Source organism: Pleurodeles waltl, chromosome 5 (genome assembly GCF_031143425.1).
Source record: "Pleurodeles waltl isolate 20211129_DDA chromosome 5, aPleWal1.hap1.20221129, whole genome shotgun sequence".
Lineage (NCBI taxonomy): Eukaryota > Metazoa > Chordata > Amphibia > Caudata > Salamandridae > Pleurodeles > Pleurodeles waltl.
The window spans coordinates 896,448,645-896,472,472 of NC_090444.1; the positions used below are offsets into that span (position 1 = coordinate 896,448,645).

The 23,828-nt window shown below is 45.0% G+C and overlaps 1 protein-coding gene across 1 annotated transcript in view; it reads right to left on the reverse strand.

Annotated features, from left to right (window-relative positions):
* The window catches only part of FAM120B (family with sequence similarity 120 member B), a 1,000,164-nt gene that overhangs the window by 156,963 nt on the left and 819,373 nt on the right, over positions 1-23,828 (reverse strand). Inside the window, exon 8 of the mRNA XM_069235018.1 lies at positions 1,390-1,492. Coding sequence (XP_069091119.1) covers positions 1,390-1,492 — 103 coding nt within the window. The remainder of the gene's footprint in view (positions 1-1,389; positions 1,493-23,828) is intronic.

The window sequence follows — 23,828 nt, forward strand, 5'->3', positions numbered from 1 at the left end:
GACCCAAAGTGGAGACATGGGTTAGGGATGTCACTCTATGGCCAGCGCTGAGGAAAGAGCACTGACGAGGGAAGAGGTATGTGGGCTTCACTGGCAGCCATAGCCCATCCATGGTCCAAAGTGGTAGATGAGTGGGCATGGTGGACGGCGAACAGGCTGATAGTGACCAGGAGGAACTGGAAGTGCTGACCTAGGGGGTTCAGGGTCACCCCTTGGCGACTTCCTGTCAGGCTTGCCTGAGCCAGATGGCCTGGGCGATGATGGCTGTGGCGGCGTTCCCTTCCCCCTTCCTATTTCCTATCTTCCACCCTGCATGGTTGGGAGCCTCCCTAATGCCCTCTGCGCTATACTCCCCCACCAAAATCCTACTGATGCTGAGAGCCCCCCTGGGTTTTTGTTTAATAGTTAATATGTTGCTTTAATTTTGTTTTTTCTGTTTCCTGCATCTTGTCTCTGTACTCAGGTCCCGACTTCCCTATTGGTTAGTTGGATTTTTCTGTCTATCTTAGGGACTCTCATGCCTCCTGTTTGTTATAAAGGTCTGATATTACTGGCCGACCCATGAGATCTCCTGGCCATGGGTTGACCCCTCCCCTAGACCACGGGTGGTCAAGTGGCTACAAGGCTTTAATTTAGAGTACTGTACATCCTAGGATGGGTTAAGGCTATTAAGAAATGTTTAATTAGAACTGGGTATGCCAGTAACACACTAAAAATGGTCTAAATTGTTGATGCAATACATATTTTGCCATTGTTGCTGGGAAAAACCATACTAGTGTCTGTTTATACAAAAAATGCCAAAAAAACATAAGTTATAAAAAATGTAACATACTTGGGACACAATCATAACTGCATTGCAATGAAAACAGTATAGATTAGGTAGTAACTACAAGCACGAGTGTTGTCAAGGGCATTTTATACATTTGGTAAATATTTTTTTACTTTTAAAGTAAGATGTGTTTGCTTTCTGCTGATGTTTGTTTTGCATAGAAGACACTACAAAAATGCCTCTACAACCACAATAGGGAAATTTGTAAAAAATCCAGAAAATGTCCACCGGGCAAGCGGCAGGGGAGCTTCTCGTTTTGCTAACGGCTACATACAGAAAAACAGGTAACTGTGTTGGAGTTTGTGTTAACTGCTGGAGGGGCGCCCCTCTAGTGTGTGAACAGACACACTGTTTAGCTACATTTAACCTGGATACTAACACATTTACCAATTCCAACTGTCGACAGAGATCAAAGTGATGGAGTTGGAATTACCCCCCACCCCTCTTTGTCTCCCGTTTTCTATGAGAACATCAGTGGCCTTAAGAATTTGCTTCTTGTGCCTATACATTAAGCTGATCCTGCCAACAACCTTTAAAACGAGGAAGATATTGCAACCAACCTTGTCCAATCTCTCGACAGTTGCTCTGAATGATTCTGCTCTTTGCCGCACAGGCGTCACTTATCACAGACTTGAGAGTCCGGAACTGGGCGTGCATGGATTTCTGAAAGAGAAGGCAAGTCTGAGACTTTGCTTTGGCAACAGATTCTTCATCTTCAGATTTCAACAGGTGACAGCCAATGGAAACCCTTAGACGTATGGTCATACTGCATCCCCCTCTGCAGTGCACATTTGCTCCACTATGTCATCTCCTCTGCTACTGAGGTAGTCTCTTGTCGATAGTAATCTTGCCAGTTAGAATATATGGAATTTAAATCTCAAATTAGGTACCTTGGGTCTATAGAAGCAAGGGGATATGTTACCATGAAGCAGACAGATGGCTGGAGGCTGGTGTATGTAACTGTGTGCTTATATAGTTTGAACTGGAAACTGCTGGAAAGGAACATACACTGTTTATCTTATGAGCAAAATGACGTTTTGGCAAATATATGAAAAAATCTTATGTGTATTTGTAAAACTCACTATCGCCAACAAGGGTATCCTGGCTTATAGCATGTGTGGGTGTCTGCATAGCCCTGCCTATGTAAGGCTGTTTAATTGGAAAGACATGTCTTCAGCTTCTCGCGGAATTCACAGAGAGAGGAGGAGACTCTTATGTGGAGTGGGAGGGCGTTCTACACTTTAGGAGTGATTTAAGAGAACATCTGTCCTCCTGATATAGTTCTATGTATTAATAGGAGTCCTGCGGAGGTGTCTGTGTGGTTGGTGGAAGGAGATGCAACTGTTCAGGTGGTGGGGCCTGAGTTGTGTAGTGCCTTGAATGTGTGTGTGGGGAGCTTGAATTGAGCATATTTGTATATTGGGAGTCAGTGTAGTTCCCTGAGGTGTGTTGTGAGGCAAGTTCTGTGTGGGTGTTTGGAGATGAGTCTGGCCGCACAGTTCTAGGTGTTTTGCAGTCGTAGTCTTCTAGTGAGTTGCTTGTGATCACGGCAAGAGGAGGGGGTGTCACATAGCCCAACTTGCTGGTGGCTACTGAGTTTTTCTAGTGTTGCTTGGGAGTCATCTCATGTAAACAGAAACATTAGGCTCAGAAAGCATAATATTTAAAATGGAAATGCTAAATAATGTAGTAAATAAGGGTAGGTGCAGAAATACAGGTTTTTGCTGGCATTTTTTTACTGTCAAAATGACAGACGAGATTTTTGGGTCAGACACTGCTTTTTTATAGACAGCCTCTGTTGTTGTGGCATGCCAATGACACGCCTCGTGTGGCATACCGGAACATGTTTAGAAATCCAAGTGGTTTATCAGACTAATCAGTGGTTAGTCAGTTATCTAATTTGTATGATTACAGACCTTGCTGCTGGCGAGTCCTCTTTATTTCTCCACACACATAGCTTTTCCCATTAAAACTATTTCACACATTATCTGCAATTCTCTGCAACACTCCCCTATTTCCTGCTAGGGGTCGGATTGGTCTCAAGGGCAATCTAGCAGTGACAGCAGGCTGGTCTGACAGGTCAGTGTGAGGGCCGGTTTTCAGGCTGTTTTGAAGACATGTTTTATGGCCTGGTGAGTCGCTTTTTACTGTTAATTTGCCTGATATTACCACAAACATTTTCTGCAGCATGCATAAATGCATGCAGTCTCCCATACCTTACAAAACAGGTCACCTTTACTTGTTCAAATCTGCCCTGATTTGCAAATGTGGGCCATTAGGTCAGCTATCAGATTTGCTAATGGGAGCCACTTTTATGTTAGTGGCAGGGCCTATTTACTGTCCCAGTTCAACCCTGCCCCTACCCCACGCTTCTGGACTCAATTAGACCCTTCCTTTCAACGTCACTTACCTACCGACTGAAATCCAGTCTCTCTAACTAGAGAACAGTTTACACACATCTTATCCATCCCAAACAGCTACATGTATTAACAAATACATGATACAATCCTAATCCATATATCACACATCTTTCACTTCATCTAGGCTGCCTCCTCTCACCACAGTACTAAGCAGCTTATTTCTTTCCCGAGCCTTCATCTATCTATTACCTCGACACTCCCTCTCCTTTCCTCTAACTCTTTTTATAATTGCACTCCTCAAGGCTGTGTTAATCCTCACATACGTCTTCAGCACCCAAACTCGCCCTTTGTTCCTCTACCTCCATTCCTTCGTGCACCCCTCTTTATCCATAGCCAACTAGGTGCTTCTGTAAGAATGAGTTTACTCTTTGCAGCCTATTCTAGTTTACACTCGTACAAAAAATCACCTGATCCCAATCCCTCACTCCATAAACTACACACCTAGACTCCGATTCTACTCCAGCACACAATAGTGTAACACTTAGACATAACCATCCCTTAAACTTCACTCACCATAATCTTAACACCTCTCACGAGTTCCTGATCAGTCCTGTACCAGGTGCCCCTGCTCATGCCCAACCTGACACTTGAAGCCTTCTCTGACCATGCTATGACAGCTCTTTCCCTCCTTCAGTTCCGGCACACACACGCAAGCACACACAAACACCTTTTTAATACAGCCCATCAATCTCTTCAACTTACTGTCCAGCATATTACCCCTACATAGCCCACCCCTCAATGTCATATTCCAGCTGTCACATCTTTATGATCAAACACATTTATGAACAGATGATCCTAATCAATGGTTTTTCAACTCTGGTGAAATGTATTTCTGATCAGTCAACCTGAGTTATTCATGCATATTATCACTGTTCCACTGTGACCATGTCCAATAAGGTTACAACTGTGGTTCAGGTTAAAAAACAAGCTTTATTCGGCCGTAGCCCTACGGACATAGTACAGGTCAATTAAAATCACAATGAAATCATTATTAAAAAACAATACACAACTCAAAATATAAAACAGAAATATCATATTTCATATTTCTAAATGAAACATACCTGGTAACATTATACAGTACAACAGAACAATCCCCATAACACCCGGAGGTGTTACACTTGCATACTCCTCATTACTTGATTAGCAATTAAGAACAATTTAATCCTTATGAAAACTAGCCCTAGCTTAGTTAAAACCCAACCATATACCAGCTCTCAACCCTTATAATATTTCCGAGAGCCCAATAGGGAACCCTGTACTTCATATAAAAATCGGCTTATGGCCCATGCCACGTTTAAGAATATCATATCTGGCAAAGGGCTGAGAGCCTGGTCCCGGTTAATAACATTATATTCCCTAAAAATTGGCTTTAAACACTTTTTCCGCTCATCCATAAAACCACAAGCAGTCCAATAAAATATGTTGGCTGCTACACTTTACTTTCAAGCCACATGTGTACAGGCCCTGATCATCCCTCATTATGTTTCTTATTTTCATGTCCATATAGCATGGGTTTAGCCCAACTCTAAATCTGAACACGGCATTCCTTAACTTGGGGTTAGGCAGGGCCTCTATATAAGGAAACATATCCTCGTTCCTCCATCCATACACCACGAACTGGGTTGATATTTTAACCTCCAGATAACCCAAGTCCTCTTCTCTGGCACCTTTGTTTACCATGGCGCACAGCTTCTGCTTGGGGATCTGTTGCTCTCGGCTCCACTGATTGACTGATTGAAACCCAAAGTAACACAAATCTTTTCTAGCCTACCTCTCACTTGGGAGGCCCAATTCAAGTCACTTTTCCTTATTTTCCTTTTACAATGGCACATCATTTTGGGGATACCCTCTTCAGTCAGTCTCAACAAAAATGTAAATGCTGCTTGCATTCCCAAGTAACTCCAAGCTGTCATTTGGCATTCAGCCTTCATGGCCTGGATCACACTTGAAGAGGGGAGTGCAAGCAGCTGTTACCCTCCTCTGCGTCCCAATTCAACTTCCCAGCGAAAGTTACAACTTCCACCCCATATTGAAATTGTTGCCACACCATGGCATTGAAGGCAGAGAGAATGGGAGGAAGGGACGGGCCTCATTACTTCCTACTAATCTGATTTAGACTTCAAACTGATGATAATGCAGTGGATTTTAGCGACTCAATATGTTCTCGCCATCTTAATTCGGAGTCAAACCACATACCCAGATATTTATATTTAACCACCCTTTCTACTCTTTCACCTCCCAGGTACCAGAATATTGTCCCTATCATTTTTCTCCAACACCATCATTTTTGCCTTATCCAGATTAACTGTAAGCTGTTTAAGTTGACAGTAGTCATGGAAGACATTGAATTTTCTTTGCATTCCCAGCTCCGTCATGTCAGCTATTATCAGGTAATTCGCATATAATAAACAAGAAGCATGAGTCCCATCCATTTTTGGGCATAAACTCCAGACTTCATACAATCCGTTTGGCAATCAGACAGGAATATGACAAATAATAGAGGAAATAAGACACAACCTTGTCGCAGCCTATTCAGTATTGGGATTTTCTTTGACAAAGACCCACAGGTATCTAGATTCACTTGGGACCAATTTTGTATATGTTATCTCTGCATTTTCCGAGGGCCTTCTCCACCCTTACCAACTGCCAAAATGCCCTATCAAGTGCTGTAGCATCTGATCTGGGAAAAATAGCCGGTGGCACTTGCACAGTGGCCAGCAGCTCTTCATACAGTTTAACACAGATCAATGGGTTTAATTTATGATTAAAATACTCCTAAAATTAATATCAGCTGCTCTACTTTACTCGTACATATTGTCTCCAGATCGTCCTCTAACAGACCCACCTGGATGTCATAATCTGCTGTCTTCCCTAGATGGATATATACATTAATTACAGTCAACTGCCTCGTTCTTCTAACATCATTACAAAAGGTCTACCTGACCTGCCAATAGCCAACAAATTTTTGTTTTTATCTTTGTAAATCTGTTAGCTATTTTAGTTGAGATCAAGGTGATTAGGCCACCTGAAGTTTGACCTGAGCAAAGACGCGTATCGTCCTCAAAGAGTCTTAGAAAGCCATCTACTGGCTCAGGTTCTTCGCACAGCCAAGTTTCCTGAAAGCACAAAATGTTATATTTTTCAAGCATCTATTTAAATGTGTCTTGATTTAAATGGTTCTTATATCCTCCTAAATTCCAGAAACAAAAAATGGGTGTTTGAAGCATTGAATCCCTAGTCCAAATCACTCAGCTCCGCCCCACTGTAGTCCTCAGAGAAGTTTAAAAGGGGCTCAAAACGATTCCTAAATGTTGGACCTTTAGGGTCGGCTACTATTGTTACACTTAACCTACCCTTGCTTCTATCCACCCATGTTCTTCGATTCTGGGTACCTACTAAACTATATTGTACTTAGTCTGGGTGCAGCCCCGCGTGACAGTTGAAGGCTCTGTGACTTCTCTCTACATTCTCCAACTCCCTCATCTGTACCAAACTGATACCCTCCTTCTCCACCCTCAATACCAATTGTCTGACGCATCCTGAGTAAAAAATGTTTTTTGTCACCTCTTTTCCTACAAGGTTTGTCATAAACCCTACTTGCCTTATATACTCTGAACCGATCGTGCATAAACTGGGACATTTACCCATAACATCTAATAGGCGAGAGCGATTCAAGGGTATAAGGTTCTTCCGGCGCTTCCTACCGATCTTCTTTCCTCGGGTCCCATATATACCAACAGGATCTCTTCCCTTATGGCCATCTATATTCCTCATTTTTCCATGACCACTAACCAACGGTGAGGGATCACCCCTCTGTAGGAGGCTGGCCTGGCTTGTAGTGGGTACCAGAGGTACTTACACCTTGTGCCAGGTCCAGTTATCCCTTATTAGTGTAGAAGAGGTGTTTCTAGCAGCTTAGGCTGATTGAAGGTAGCTATAGCAGAGCAGCTTAGGCTGAACTAGGAGACATGCAAAGCTCCTACTATACCATTGGTGTCATATGCACAATATCATAAGAAAACACAATACACAGATATACTAAAAATAAAGGTACTTTATTTTTATGACAATATGCCAAAAGTATCTCAGTGAGTACCCTCAGTATGAGGATGCCAAATATAAACAAGATATATGTACACAATACCAAAAATATGCAGTAATAGCAAAAGGAAGTAATGCAAGCAGTGTAAAGTTACAATAGATTGTAATAGGAGCACATAGGTATAGGGGAACACAAACCATATACTCCAAAAGTGGAATGCGAACCACGAATGGACCCCAAACCTATGTGAGCTTGTAAAGGGTCACTGGGACTGTAAGAAAACAGTGAGGGTTAGAAAAATAGCCCACCCCAAGACCCTGTAAGGTAGGTGTAAAGTGCACCTACAACCCCCAGAGAGCACAGAAGTCGTGATAGGGGGATTCTGCAAGGAAAACCAACACCAGCAAAGCAACAACAGTGGATTTCCGGACCTGAGTACCTGTAAGACAAGGGGACCAAGTCCATGAGTCGCGACAGTGTCGAGAGTGGGCAGATGCCCAGGAAATGCCAGCTGAGGGTGCAAAGGAGCTGCCACCGGATGGAAGAAGCTTGGTGTTTTGCAAGAACGAAGAGGACTAGGAACTTCCCCTTTGGAGGATGGATGCCCCACGTCGTGAAGAAGCTTGCAGAGGTGTTCCCACGCAGAAAGACCGCAAACAAGCCTTGCTAGCTGCAAGAGTCGCGGTTAGGGTTTTTGGATGCTGCTGTGGCCCAGGAGGGACCAGGATGTCGCCACTTGGATGAGGAGACAGAGGGGGCGCCCAGCAGGTCAGGGAGCCCTCACAGAAGCAGGCAGCACCCGCAGAAGTACCGGAACAGGCACTTAGAAGAGGAGTGAACCGGAGTCCACACGAAGGCAGAAAAGGGAGTCCCATGATGCCAGAGGACAACTCAGAAGGTTGTGCACTGCAGGTTAGAGTGTCGGGGACCCAGGCTTGGCTGTGCACAAGGAAATCCAGGAAGAGTGCACAGGAGCCGGAGCAGCTGCAAATCACGCGGTACCCAGCAATGCAGTCTAGCGTGGGGAGGCAAGGACTTACCTCCACCAAATTTGGACTGAAGAGTCACTGGACTGTAGGAGTCACTTGGACAGAGTTGCTGAGTTCCAGGGACCACGCTCGTCGTGCTGAGAGGGGACCCAGAGGACCGGTGATGCAGTCTTTTGTTGCCTGCGGTTGCAGGGGGAAGATTCCGTCGACCCACGGGAGATTTCTTCAGAGCTCCTGGTGCAAGAAGGAGGCAGGCTACCCCCAGAGCATGCACCACCAGGAAACAGGCGAGAAAGCCGGCAGGATGAAGCGATACAAGGTTGCAGTAGTCGTCTTTGCTACTTTGTTGCGGTTTTGCAGGCGTCCTGAGCAGTCAGCGGTCGATCCTTTGGCAGAAGGTGAAGAGGGAGATGCAGAGGAACTCTGGTGAGCTCTTGCATTCGGTATCTGAAGAATTCCCCAAAGCAGAGACCCTAAATAGCCAGAAAAGGAGGTTTGGCTACCTAGGAAGGAGGATAGGCTAATAAGAAAGGTAAGAGCCTATCAGAAGGAGTCTCTGACGTCACCTGCTGGCCCTGGCCACTCAGAGCAGTGCAGTGTGCCAGCACACCTCTGAATCCAAGATGGCAGAGGTCTGTGGCACGCTGTAGGAGCTCTGGGCACCTCCCCTTTCCTTTGTCCAGTTTCGCGCCAGAGCAGGGCTGGGGGATCCCTGAACCGGTGTAGACTGGCTTATGCAGAGATGGGCACCATTTGTGCCCATCAAAGCATTTCCAGAGGCTGGGGGAGGCTACTCCTCCCCAGCCCTGACACCTTTTTCCAAAAGGAGAGGGTGTAACACCCTCTCTCTGAGGAAGTCCTTTGTTCTGCCTTCCTGGGCCAGGCCTGGCTGGACCCCAGGAGGGCAGAAACCTGTCTGAGGGGTTGGCAGCAGCAGCAGCTGCAGTGAAACCCCGGGAAAGGTAGTTTGGCAGTACCCGGGTTCTGTGCTAGAGACCCGGGGGATCATGGAATTGTCTCCCCAATGGCAGAATGGCATTGGGGTGACAATTCCATGATCTTAGACATGTTACATGGCCACGTTCGGAGTTACCATTGTGACGCAATACATAGGTAGTGACCTATGTATAGTACGCGCGTGAAATGGTGTCCCCGCACTCACAAAGTCCGGGGAATTTGCCCTGAACAATGTGGGGGCACCTTGGCTAGTGCCAGGGTGCCCACACACTAAGTACCTTTGCACCCAACCTTCACCAGGTGAAGGTTAGACATATAGGTGACTTATAAGTTACTTATGTGCAGTGTAAAATGGCTGTGAAATAATGTGGGCATTATTTCACTCAGGCTGCAGTGGCAGGCCTGTGTACGAATTGTCAGAGCTCCCTATGGGTGGCAAAAGAAATGCTGCAGCCCATAGGGATCTCATGGAACCCCAATACCCTGGGTACCTCAGTACCATATACTAGGGAATTATAAGGGTGTTCCAGTATGCCAATGTGAATTGGTAAAATTGGTCACTAGCCTGTTAGTGACAATTTGTAAAGCAGAGAGAGCATAACCACTGAGGTTCTGGTTAGCAGAGCCTCAGTGAGACAGATAGTCATCACACAGGGAACACATACAGGGCACACTTATGAGCACTCGGGCCCTGGCTGGCAGGGTCCCAGTGACACATACACTAAAACAACATATATATATACAGTGAAATATGGGGGTAACATGCCAGGCAAGATGGTACTTTCCTACACAACCCCCCCCCCCCAAACGAAGGACAATAAGACTAGCCATGACCTGATGAGTCTTCATTGTCTAAGTGGAAATATCTGGAGAGTCCATCTGCATTGGAGTGGGTACTCCCAGGTCTATGTTCCACTGTATAGTCCATTCTCTGTAGAGATATGGACCACCTCAACAATTTAGGGTTTTCACCTTTCATTTGTTTTAGCCAAAGTAGAGGTTTGTGGTCTGTCTGAACAATGAAGTGAGTGCCAAACAGATATGGCCTCAACTTCTTCAGTGCCCAGACCACAGCAAAGGCCTCCCTCTCTATGGCAGACCAACGCTTTTCTCTAGGGGCCAACCTCCTGCTGATAAAAGCAACAGGTTGATCCTGGCCCTCAGAATTGAGTTGTGATAAGACTGCCCCTACCCCTACCCCTAATTCAGATGCATCAGTTTGAACAATGAATTTCTTGGAGTAACATGGGCTTTTTACGACAGGTGCAGTGCACATGGCCTGTTTGAGCTCCTCAAAAGCTTTCTGACAGCTAGCTGTCCACAATACCTTTTTAGGCATCTTCTTGGAAGTGTGATCATTAAGTGGGGCTGCAATGGAGCCATAGTTTTTAATTAATCTCCTGTAATATCCAGTGAGGCCTAAGAAGGCTCTTAATTGGGTCTGAGTTGTAGGGGGAACCCAATCCATGATTGTTTGGATTTTCCCCTGAAGTGGTGCAATCTGTTCTCCACCTACCAGGTGTCCCAGATAAACCACTTTCCCCTGCACTATCTGGCACTTTGAAGCCTTGATAGTGAGGCCTGCCTTTTGCAGGGCCTCCAAAACTTTCCATAGGTGGACCAGGTGATCATCCCAACTGGAGCTAAAGACAGCTATATCGTCTAGATATGCTGCACTAAAAGCCTCCAACCCTTGCAGGACTGTATTCACCAACCTCTGAAAAGTGGCAGGTGCATTTTTCAAACCAAAGGGCATTACTGTGAATTGGTAGTGCCCTCCAATAGTCGAAAATGCAGTTTTTGCTTTAGCATCCTCTGATAACTTGATCTGCCAATACCCTGCAGTCAAATCAAAGGTGCTTAGATACTTGGCAGATGCCAGTGTATCTATGAGCTCATCTGCCCTGGGTATAGGGTGAGCATCAGTTTTTGTTACCTGGTTGAGACCTCTGTAATCTACACAAAACCTCATCTCCCTTTTTCCATCTTCTGAGTGAGGCTTTGGTACAAGCACCACAGGAGAGGCCCATGGGCTTTCAGAATGTTCAACCACTCCTAAGTCAAGGATTTTCTGAACTTCTTGCTTTATGCAGTCCCTGACATGGTGAGGCTGCCTATAGATTTTACTCTTGACAGGCATGCTGTGTCCAGTATCATTTGTGTATTCACACTAAGATGTGGTGCCTGGCACAGTTGAAAAGAGTTCAGAAAACTGACCTAGAAGATTTATGCAGTCTTTCTGCTCTGCAGTAAGACAATCTGCCAAGATTACTCCTTCCACTAGAGCATCCTTTTCTGTGGAGGAAAAGAGATCAGGGAGAGGGTCACTCTCTTCTTCCTGTCCCTCATCTGTTGCCATGAGCAGGGTGAGATCAGCCCTGTCATAGTAGGGTTTTAGGCGATTGACATGAATCACCCTAAGGGGACTCCTGGCAGTGCCCAGGTCCACCAAGTAGGTGACCTTGCCCTTCTTTTCAACAATGAGATGATGTCCACTCCATTTGTCTTGGAGTGCTCTTGGGGCCACAGGCTCCAATACCCACACATTCTGTCTTGGTTGGTACTGAATCAGAACAGCCTTCTGGTCATGCCATTGCTTTTGGAGCTCTTGGCTGTCCTGAAGGTTTTTACTGGCCTTTTTCATGTACTCCGCCATTCTGGATCTTAGGCCAAGTACATAGTCCACTATATCTTGCTTAGGAGCTTTTAAAGGTTGTTCCCAACCTCCTTCACAAGTGTTAGAGGACCTCTAACAGGGTGCCCAAATAGGAGTTCAAAGGGGCTGAAGCCCACTCCTTTCTGGGGTACTTCCCTGTAAGCAAAAAGGAGGCAACATAACAGGACATCCCATCTCCTCCTGAGTTTTTCAGGGAGTCCCATTATCATTCCTTTGAGAGTTTTATTAAACCTCTCTACCAGTCCATTTGTCTGTGGATGATAAGGTGTGGTGAATTTGTAGGTTACACCACATTCCTTCCACATAGCCTTCAAGTATGCAGACATAAAGTTGCTACCCCTGTCTGATACAAACTCTTTTGAGGAAACCCACCCTGGAAAAGATTCCCAGGAGGGTTTTTGCCACTGCAGGAGCTGTAGTGGTCCTTAGAGGAATAGCTTCAGGATATCTTGTGGCATGGTCCACTACCACCAAGATAAACCTATTGCCTGAAGCAGTAGGAGGGTCAAGGGGGCCAACTATGTCAACCCCTACAGTTTCAAAGGGAACCCCAACCACAGGTAGTGGAATAAGGGGAGCCTTTGGAGTGCCACCAGTCTTGCCACTGGCTTGGCAGGTCACGCAAGATTTACAAAATTATTTTGTGTCCTCTGACATCCTAGACCAGTGAAACAGGGGGACAAGCCTTTCCCATGTTTTAATCTGACCCAAATGTCCAGCCAAAGGAATGTCATGTGCCAGAGTTAGGAGGAACTCTCTGTACTGCAGGGGAATGACCAATCTCCTGGCTGCTCCAGGTTTTGGATCCCTTGCCTCTGTGTAAAAGAGGTTGTCCTCCCAGTAAACTCTATGTGAGTCACTGACATCCCCATTTTGCTGCTTGACAGCTTGCTGTCTGAGACCCTCTAATGTGGGACAGGATTGCTGTGCCACACTCAGCTCCTCCCTGGCAGGCCCCCCTCCACCCAAAAGCTCTGCAGTGTCTGCTGCCAGTTCCTCTGGTGAAGGTTCTGCACAGGGTGGAAATTCTTCTTCCTCAGAAGTTGAATCATCTGTAGAGGGAGGGATAGTGGGTAGGGATTTACCTTTGCTACCCCTAGCTTTAGGGAGCACTTGGTCCATTGTTCCAGGATCCAAGTCACCCTGTCCTTTTTGCTTTTTGGCCTGAGCCCTTGTCAAAGCAAAAATATGCCCAGGAATGCCCAGCATTGCTGCATGAGCCTCCAACTCCACTTCTGCCCAAGCTGATGTCTCTAAATCATTTCCTAGTAGACAGTCTACAGGTAAATCTGAAGCAACCACAACTTTCTTTGGACCAGTAACCCCCCCCCAGTTGAGATTTACAACAGCCATGGGGTGGCTAAGAGTGTTGTTATGGGCGTCTGTCACTTGGTACTGGTGACCAAGTAGGTGTTGTTCAGGGTGTACCAGTTTCTCTATCACCATGGTAACACTGGCACCTGTGTCCCTATAGGCCTGAACCTCAACACCATTGATTAGGGGAAGTTGCTTGTACTTATCCATATTAAGGGGACAAGCAACCAAGGTGGCCAAATCAATGGCACCTTCAGAGACTAGCACAGCCTCTGTGGTCTCCCTAACAAGACCAACCCCAACTAAATTACCAAAAGTGAGCCCAGCTACTCCCTTGGATTGGCTATTAGTAGGTTTGCTCCCCCCACCACTGCTATTACTAGAGGTTGCAGTAGGGGTTGTGGTAGTGGAAGGTTTGGTGTTTTTCTTTGGACAACTGGCATCAGTTGTCCAATGGCCTTTTACTTTACATAAATAACACCAAGGCTTTTTTACTTGATTAGAAGAGGATTTGGACCCACCACCCCCACCAGAGTGTTTTTGTGGGCCTGATGAAGACTCATTTTTAGATTTGTCCCCACCCTTGTCAGAAGACTTACCATCCTTCTTCTTGCCATCCTTGTCATCCCCTGTATGAACTTTTCTGTTCACTCTTGTTCTGACCCATTTGTCTGCCTTCTTTCCCAATTCTTGGGCAGAGGTCAGATCTGAGTCCACTAGATATTGGTGTAACAAGTCAGACACACAGTTATTCAGAATATGCTCTCTCAGAATAAGATTATACAGGCTTTCATAGTCAGAAACTTTACTGCCATGTAACCACCCCTCCAAGGCCTTCACTGAACAGTCAACAAAGTCTATCCAGTCTTGTGAGGACTCTTTTCTGGTGTCTCTGAACTTAATCCTGTATTGTTCAGTGGTTAAGCCAAATCCATCCAAGAGTGCATCCTTCAAAACTGCAAAATTATTGGCATCACTTTCTCTAACAGTAAAGAGCCTATCCCTACCCTTTCCATTGAAAGATAGCCATAGAATAGCAGCCCACTGCCTTTGAGGGACCCTTTGTACCATACAGGCCCTCTCAAGTGCAACAAACCACTTGTTAATGTCATCCCCCTCCTTGTAAGGCGGAACTATCTTGTGCAGATTCCTGGAATCATGCTCTCTCACAGGATTGCTATCAGGAATACTGCTGCTGCCACCATGGGGTCCAAACCCCAACCTCTGTCTCTCCTTCTCCAGATCTAGGGATTCCCTGTCTAGAGCCAGCTGTTGCTGTTTAAGCTTCAGTCTGGTCTCTTCCACTCTCAACTTGTTGAGTTCCCTTTCTAACAATTTGTCTTCAGGGTGGGTGGGTTGGGAATGCTTGGACACAGAAGATATATTGGATTCAACAGAGGGAGACCTGCCCCTAACAGCTTGCACTCTAACAACTTGGCCTTCAGGAACAAAAACATCCCTACTATGATGGGAGCTTCTATTACTACCAGCATTGCTATGAGGTCTGCTAGGGGGCAGATTTGGGAGAGAACCATGTACACCTCCCTCAAGGGGCTCCCCTGAGTCAGAGTGTGAGCTATCTCCTAACTTCTCAATTGAAGTGCCAGCTAGGGACTTATCATTCTCAATGAGCATGTTAGACAGAAATTCTCTAGAAGGGTTCTTTCCTACCACTAAACCTCTATCAATGCAGAGACTCCTTAGGCTCTTAAAGTTAAAATTGTCATATGTTGTATTGACCATTTTAAGAGAAGTTCCTACATCAGACATGATAGAAAAAGGTTTAGGGACAGTGAGAAGAGAGGAAACGTTTCAGGACTTTTTAAAGAACAGGACAAAAAAACTTTTTCAAACTTTTAGAAAGTTTAGGAGTACTTTTCAGCACTTAGCAGAAAGTGTAAGAGACGAAAAGCAAAACTTTTTGGTTAGGTGTACATACACTGAACTTGTTTTGTATATTTTTCTCTTATGAAAAGTACAAAATGACAAAGTGGTAAGTAGTTACAAGTACTTATCCCACCACCGCACAACCAATGTAGGAGGCTGGCCTGGCTTGTAGTGGGCACCAGAGGTACTTACACCTTGTGCCAGGTCCAGTTATCCCTTATTAGAGTAGAAGAGGTGTTTCTAGCAGCTTAGGCTGATAGAAGGTAGCTATAGCAGAGCAGCTTAGGCTGAACTAGGAGACATGCAAAGCTCCTACTATACCACTGGTGTCATATGCACAATATCATAAGAAAACACAACACAGATATACTAAAAATAAAGGTACTTTATTTTTATGACAATATGCCAAAAGTATCTCAGTGAGTACCCTCAGTATGAGGATGCCAAATATACAGAAGATATATGTACACAATACCAAAAATATGCAGTAATAGCAAAAGGAAGTAATGCAAGCAGTGTAAAGTTACAACAGATTGCAATAGGAGCACATAGGTATAGGGGCAACACAAACCATATACTCCAAAAGTGGAATGCAAACCACGAATGGACCCCAAACCTATGTGAGCTTGTAGAGGGTCGCTGGGACTGTAAGAAAACAGTGAGGGTTAGAAAAATAGCCCACCCCAAGACCCTGTAAGGTAGGTGTAAAGTGCACCTACAACCCCCAGAGAGCACAGAAGTCGTGATAGGGGGATTCTGCAAGGACAACCAACACCAGCAAAGCAACAACAGTGGCTTTCCAGACCTGAGTACCTGTAAGACAAGGGGACCAAGTCCAAGAGTCGCGACAGTGCGAGAGTGGGCAGATGCCCAGGAAATGCCAGCTGAGGGTGCAAAGGAGCTGCCACCAGATGGAAGAAGCTTGGTGTTTTGCAACAACGAAGAGGACTAGGAACTTCCCCTTTGGAGGATGGATGTCCCACGTCGTGAAGAAGCATGCAGAGGTGTTCCCACGCTGAAAGACCGCAAACAAGCCTTGCTAGCTGCAAGGGTTGCGGTTAGGGTTTTTGGATGCTGCTGTGGCCCAGGAGGGACCAGGATGTCGCCACTTAGATGAGGAGACAGAGGGGGCGCCCAGCAGGTCAGGGAGCCCTCACAGAAGCAGACAGCACCCACAGAGGTACTGGAACAGGCACTTAGAAGAGGAGTGAACCGGAGTCAGAAAAGGGAGTCCCACGACGCCGGAGGACAACTCAGAAGGTTGTGCACTGCAGGTTAGAGTGTCGGGGACCCAGGCTTGGCTGTGCACGAAGGAAATCCTGGAAGAGTGCACAGGAGCCGGAGCAGCTGCAAATCACGCGGTACCCAGCAATGCAGTCTAGCGTGGGGAGGCAAGGACTTACCTCCACCAAACTTGGACTGAAGAGTCACTGGACTGTGGGAGTCACTTGGACAGAGTTGCTGAGTTCCAGGGACCACGCTCGTCGTGCTGAGAGGGGACCCAGAGGACCGGTGATGCAGTCTTTTGTTGCCTGTGGTTGCAGGGGGAAGATTCCGTCGACCCACGGGGGATTTCTTCAGAGCTCTTGATGCAAGAAGGAGGCAGGCTACCCCCAGAGCATGCACCACCAGGAAACAGGCGAGAAAGCCGGCAGGATGAAGCGATACAAGGTTGCAGTAGTCGTCTTTGCTACTTTGTTGTGGTTTTTCAGGCGTCCTGAGCAGTCAGCGGTCGATCCTTTGGCAGAAGGTGAAGAGGGAGATGCAGAGGAACTCTGGTGAGCTCTTGCATTCGGTATCTGAAGAATTCCCCAAAGCAGAGACCCTAAATAGCCAGAAAAGGAGGTTTAGCTACCTAGGAAGGAGGATAGGCTAGTAAGAAAGGTAAGAGCCTATCAGAAGGAGTCTCTGACGTCACCTGCTGGCCCTGGCCACTCAGAGCAGTCCAGTGTGCCAGCACACCTCTGAATCCAAGATGGCAGAGGTCTGGGGCACGCTGGAGGAGCTCTGGTCACTCCCCTTTCCTTTATCCAGTTTCGCGCCAGAGCAGGGCTGGGGGATCCCTGAACCGGTGTAGACTGGCTTATGCAGAGATGGGCACCATTTGTGCCCATCAAAGCATTTCCAGAGGCTGGGGGAGGCTACTCCTCCCCAGCCCTGACACCTTTTTCCAAAGGGACAGGGTGTAACACCCTCTCTCTGAGGAAGTCCTTTGTTCTGCCTTCCTGGGCCAGGCCTGGCTGGACCCCAGGAGGGCAGAAACCTGTCTGAGGGGTTGGCAGCAGCAGCAGCTGCAGTGAAACCCCGGGAAAGGCAGTTTGGCAGTACCCGGGTTCTGTGCTAGAGACCCGGGGATCATGGAATTGTCTCCCCAATGCCAGAATGGCATTGGGGTGACAATTCCATGATCTTAGACATGTTACATGGCCATGTTCGGAGTTACCATTGTGACGCTATACATAGGTAGTGACATATGTATAGTGCACGCGTGAAATGGTGTCCCCGCACTCACAAAGTCCGGGGAATTTGCCCTGAACAATGTGGGGGCACCTTGGCTAGTGCCAGGGTGCCCACACACTAAGTAACTTTGCACCCAACCTTCACCAGGTGAAGGTTAGACATATAGGTGACTTATAAGTTACTTATGTGTAAAATGGCTGTGAAATAATGTGGGCATTATTTCACTCAGGCTGCAGTGGCAGGCCTGTGTACGAATTGTCAGAGCTCCCTATGGGTGGCAAAATAAATGCTTCAGCCCATAGGGATCTCCTGGAACCCCAATACCCTGAGTACCTCAGTACCATATACTAGGGAATTATAAGAGTGTTCCAGTATGCCAATGTGAATTGGTAAAATTGGTCACTAGCCTGTTAGTGACAAATTGTAAAGCAGAGAGAGCATAACCACTGAGGTTATGGTTAGCAGAGCCTCAGTGAGGCAGTTAGTCATCACACAGGGAACACATACAGGGCACACTTATGAGCACTGGGGCCCTGGCTGTCAGGGTCCCAGTGACACATACACTAAAACAACATATATACAGTGAAATATGGGGGTAACATGCCAGGCAAGATGGTACTTTCCTACACCCTCCCCAGTTGTTCTGTACTTACTTTCTCCCTTTTTTGCACTAATTACCTTTCTTTTAGTACCAGCAACTTCCTTACTTTCCTCCGTTACGTCCACTCGGGAGTACTTATTCTCCTTTACTGACACCATGTCTCCTGTGTCTAATACTCTAGGCCCCCGTTGAGTCACTCCCGCTCTTGCAGATGCCAGTTTCATGCTTCTGTCATGGGGCTACTCCTGAGATCTTATGCTGATCTAGCCTCGCCCCTCTTTTCATGGGCCTTTTCTTTTTGGGGTTCCTCTGTTTTCCTCCCAATATATTAGAATAGGAGATAGAGCCTCTTATTCCCCACCCCCTTTTTATCACCAGCATAGTCTGCTTTGAAATATATACCGATGGTAGATTTGGTGTTTTTATAAGCCCTCCTTCACTACTTTCTACAGGCACCCCCACCTCCTGGTCCCTTTTCTCTGGCATTGGGCGCACTATTGCCGGCATACAGCTGTTAATTTTTTTAGTTCTTCCCTAATATCCTGTAATTTGTTTTTTATGAGACTTACACAGCCCATTATTCACTGTCAATGCTTCTAAAATAGCCTGTAGAGTTTTTTTGCATTAGGAACAGTACCTCAAATAGGGATGCTGCTGGGGTATCAGTAATACGTATACCTAATGCAGACTGCAAAGCAACAGGAGTGGAAGTATCCTCTCCGGGGACAACCCTACCTTCCTCTTCTAACCCTTCCTTCCTTCTCAATTGTAACATAAAATGGGGATCCTTCACCCCTCATGTAATTGTACACCGCAAGGGGGGAGAGGTGAGAAAATGAAGATAACCTAGGCTTCGGTAAGAGCACGCCCCTATATTCCTACCCATCCCTTCCTCTTAAGATAATTCCCCATTGTAAAGATTCCAGGATAATAGAACCACTTGTTGCAATCCTTTCTTCTTCCCTTCAACCAACCTTTGAGGGCTTTTCCATTACAATACATCGGCACTCCATTTCAAATACTTCTCCACAAATTCTTTAATTGATTGACCCAAACACGTTCTTCCCTGATGCCTGTCAAGACATCCTTGCGTTGCAAAATAGGGAACATGTACCCTTTGTCGGGACTAACAGAAATATCTCCCATGGACTAGCACGCCTTTGAGTTACCCTTTTTTCCTGTGGTGACTTTTGACCCCTTCTTCGGGCCACCCTCCCCACCTCCCTGTGTTTTGCTTGGGGGCATTATATATTAATATTTTCCTAGGAGACGTTAAGGCTATATAAATGGAAGAGCTTACCTCCACCTCTTATTTGCCAGTACCACCGCGCCGCCACACACCGCGTTACTTGTCCACGTTCAAAGGTCAAGATCCCGCATAAGCCACAAGACTAAGAATCCTCCCGGCGTTAACAACATGGTGAGATGAAGATATATAAAAAAACACCTGTTCGTGGGGGGACCTGGTGTCTGCTCAGACCAAAGACATACAATACAATGGTGCTCAGGGGGCCACTCAGGCTAAGCAGTCCTCTGCGGTCCCATCCGCAAAACCATGGTTACTTGCAGCAAATACCACAATGCCCTACCATCACACTGCTCCTAATGTTTGACTGCAATGCAAAGCACAAGCACCAATGATTAAAGTTAAGTCAAATCAGGCCCGCACGCCTCCCCCCACACTGCCGTCACCCGCTAACTCACCAGGCGAAAATGGCCGATGGACTCACTTTGTAACAGAAATTTTGTTGCAGAAACTCCATGGTAAAACACTAAAGCACAGCTCCTACACAGCACCAACTCCTGCTTCTGTGGTTTCTGCCAGCTCCCTCTGAGCCCAGGAACGCAATGCGAGAGAGCACAGAGGCGCAAAAACGCAGGCAGTGAGTGACGGATGGTAGCGGCAGAGGTGGGGGCAGGGAGAACACTCTCAGCACTTTTGGATGGTTCACAGTCTACACATTATTTTCAGGTTTTTAATAGACTGTTTTAATGGGATCCACTGATGAATATCAAGAAGAGGTCAGCACTATATAAGATTGGATGTTACATAGATTTGGTTAAACCAATGACGTTGCTTCTGTATCCCTCTTAAAGTGGGCTGGTTCTAGCACCTCGCTTAGGCTTCACTAGTCAAGGCACTCTAACTGTGAACACACTAAATATGATTACCAACAGTGACCACTCCCTGCAGCCCCATATTTAAACGTCTCTGCTCTGGCTTTTGCTGTCATTCTTTCTTTGCCTACTGTTCATTTATACACTGTGACTGATAGGGCAGGGCCTGCAACATTACCAATCTCTTTGCAACTTTGCTATACAGAGGGTAAACACAGGCAGTCAAGATGCTGGCCCTCCCACTGCCTGGGCGGTCACAGTGTGTTTATGTGTTAGTGTAGGGGTGGCTGAGACTACAAGGGTCTGAAACTGAACAGTAATGCCTGGTTCTATGTGCCCACACCCACTGTAAGACCTACTAGGCTAAGCTTTACTTTGACAGGCTATTTCCAGGGAGCTAACGAGCTAACAATGGCTCCAGAGCTACCATTTGAAGACCCCCTGCCCTAAACTCTAACAAAACTGGCACCAATTGCAGCATTCCACTCATAAATCTGCATTAAGCTGGAGAAAGCTAACACCAAAGGACAACATTAACAAGAGTGTGATCTCTTTACTTCAGAGTGAGACACCGTTTAAAAGACTTCAAACGTTGATGACTTAGACGACAGTGCGCCACCTATGGCAAGGCATCAGTAACACAGTATTTATCTGAAATATCAATATTCTACTCTTTCAGATGTGGCCATTTAAAGGTGATCCCAAAGCCACTAAATCACACAGACTTACTGTTAATCTCCTTCCATTCTATACCTTGTAACACTACAGTGACTACATTAGGCTGTATTGCTATTTTTACCTGCAGCCTGCTGAATACACTAAATGGTCTGGAATTTGTTCAACATGGTTTGCTCAAACTCTAGCTACCCAACAAAAATACTTATATATAAAAGCAAAGTACAGTCACAAATGTCCTGTTGATTCTTTTTTACACATAATAAAAAAAGGTAGTTGTGAGTCATTGTATGTGGGATAAAGTACCCCAGCTGAACATAATAAGCATATTACAAGTCACCCAGTAGTTTTCATGACCACGTAGGGGAACACGGCCAAAGGATATCACTTACAGCGGGGGTACTTTATTCCTTATGATATATAGTCACCTCATCACTTGTCCTAAAAATCTTGGTATCTTGCTTTTTTTGTATGAAACAGATAGTATGTTGCAGACATGAAGACAAAAAAATCGGGTTTTGTGGTGTGAAATTAAACACACCAAAAAGCAAAGTAATCTGTTGGAAAAATATATTAAAATCGGTTTAGTGCAAGTCAAAATAAAAAAAAGCTAAAAATGTGTAGAAGCATGCAAAGTGATTCTAGCTTTCGTATAATGATATTTGGTGTCCATAAAATGCTGTCAAATATCTACTTTCTGCGTATCGCTTTTTATTTCAGAAAAACAGGTCATAAAAACAAAAAGTCAGTTCTTGTTTCCTTTGTTTAAACTTCAGCTGTAATTAAGCCCAGCAACTAGCCTTTCACTTTGGCTATCGACTATGGCAGAAGCCATTATGTTGTCTAAACTCAATTGTAATAACGTTTTACAGGTGAGCAGGTACGTCATTTCATCATTACTGATGACTAGTGACATCACAGCCCGGATATAAAACAGAAATTACAGACAGACTTTTATCCCATTTAGTAAATATGGGATAAAGTACCCCCACCCCGCAGTACATTATAAGGATATTGCAAATCACCAAGGTGTTCTGTGACTGTATTGAGAAATGGGGCTGAAGGCTGAGTTTCTTTAGAAGGTCAGGGAACTTTGAGGTGACTTCAAAGATGCTATTACAGTATGGTAGAGGGTACTTTAGCCCATAAAATACTTGGTCATAATATTACCCTTCCCATAAATCACTTACATCCTTGGTGTCTTGCTGTTTTATGTTCAATGCTTATCAGAAGAATAAAAGCAGAATCTGTACTGCACAATTAAACACACCAATAAGCAGGTAGTATTTTTTGAAAAAAGATATTAGAATCAGTTTAATGTAGTTCGTCAGGTTAAAAACATGCAGTGGCTGAGATTATGTAAAAACCTGAAGAGATTCTATCTTTTCTGAAACAACCCATAGTGTGGAAAAAATCAACATGTCATCAAATATCTTATTTATTTTGATCTACTGTTCACTTTCTTTTTTTTTTTTAAAGAAAATAACATATCTACAGAAGTAAAGGCCAGTTCTTGCTTTTTTAGTTTAATTGGCCATTATAATTATGCTTCATGACCTGCATTTCATGACGGTTGCTGGCTCTGGCAACATGCGTTGTAACATCAAAAGTAAACAGCAAAACCTTCATTACAGTTGAGCAGTGCAATTCTTTTCTTATAGGTGACTAGATGCATCACAACTTGACTGCGATAAGGAAATTAGTGATGGACTTTCATACAGGGACCGCAGGCTCCTTTGGATTATAACACTATCACTTTTGCTTCCATTGAACATTTGGAAACTAGCCTTATTAATTAACAGGTTTACGTGTAAATTGTCTTCAATGATATTCAAACAATGGCAGGCTATTCCAAAAGATATTTATTGAAAAGTGTAAGCAAAGAAAAGAACCAGCTACAAAAAAGCCCAGGAACAAACCCAAATGGCGTTTGGTTTTTAGCCATAGCAATAAACATTCCAATACATAACATCAAGAGAACCAATGAGCAACAGACAAACAATATAACCAATAAAATGCTCAACACACCAGTGAGAATGAGAATACCACCTATCTCGCACACATACAACAAACCACGCAGCACAGACAACACAAATCTCAATGAGCACACCTCTGACAGACAACACCGGACAAATAAGTAGAATACATTTATGCAACCTAAACCTACCAAGGATAATGCACCTAAACCAAAACTACTCCATTAGTTTATGAGGAACTTTTCTCACAAAATCGTCACCAAATGTGAAGTGTTTTCAATAATATCCAAACAATGGCAGGTTTAATCCAAAAGATATTTACTGAACAGTGGATAGGCACAGTAGAGAAGCTGCTACAAAACGGCCCAAGAGCAAAACGAACTGACGTTTGATTTTAAGCCATAACAATAAATATTCCAATGCAGACCAAGAGGCCAAAAGAGCAACAGTCTAACACTATAACCTATAGAATACCCAACACACAATGTAGAATACCAGGTTATGTTTAGAGCACCTTAGTTGCTAACCCATTTTATAGTGGCTATGATGAGCTGTTCCTAAAACATTCACTAGCTTGACAGTGGTATCCCAATGTGCAATGTTCGAATTTCAGAGGATGGTGTATAAACTTGTTAGAGGTTTTTTAAAACACTCAACAAGCAAAGTGCCCCAGGTTCATGGGTTTTATTGGGTGGGCCTTAACTGCTTGGTTGCATTATTGCATTGTGAGTTACTTCTAAAACACTGGTTCACTAATATTTATATTTTAGAGTTGGCACTTGTACAACAAATTATGCTGGATAATAGCTAAGACGTGAGGCAGACTGCATTGGTAAAGGACCAGTCAATACAAGGGAGTTGGATTGTTTTAGACTCAAAATCA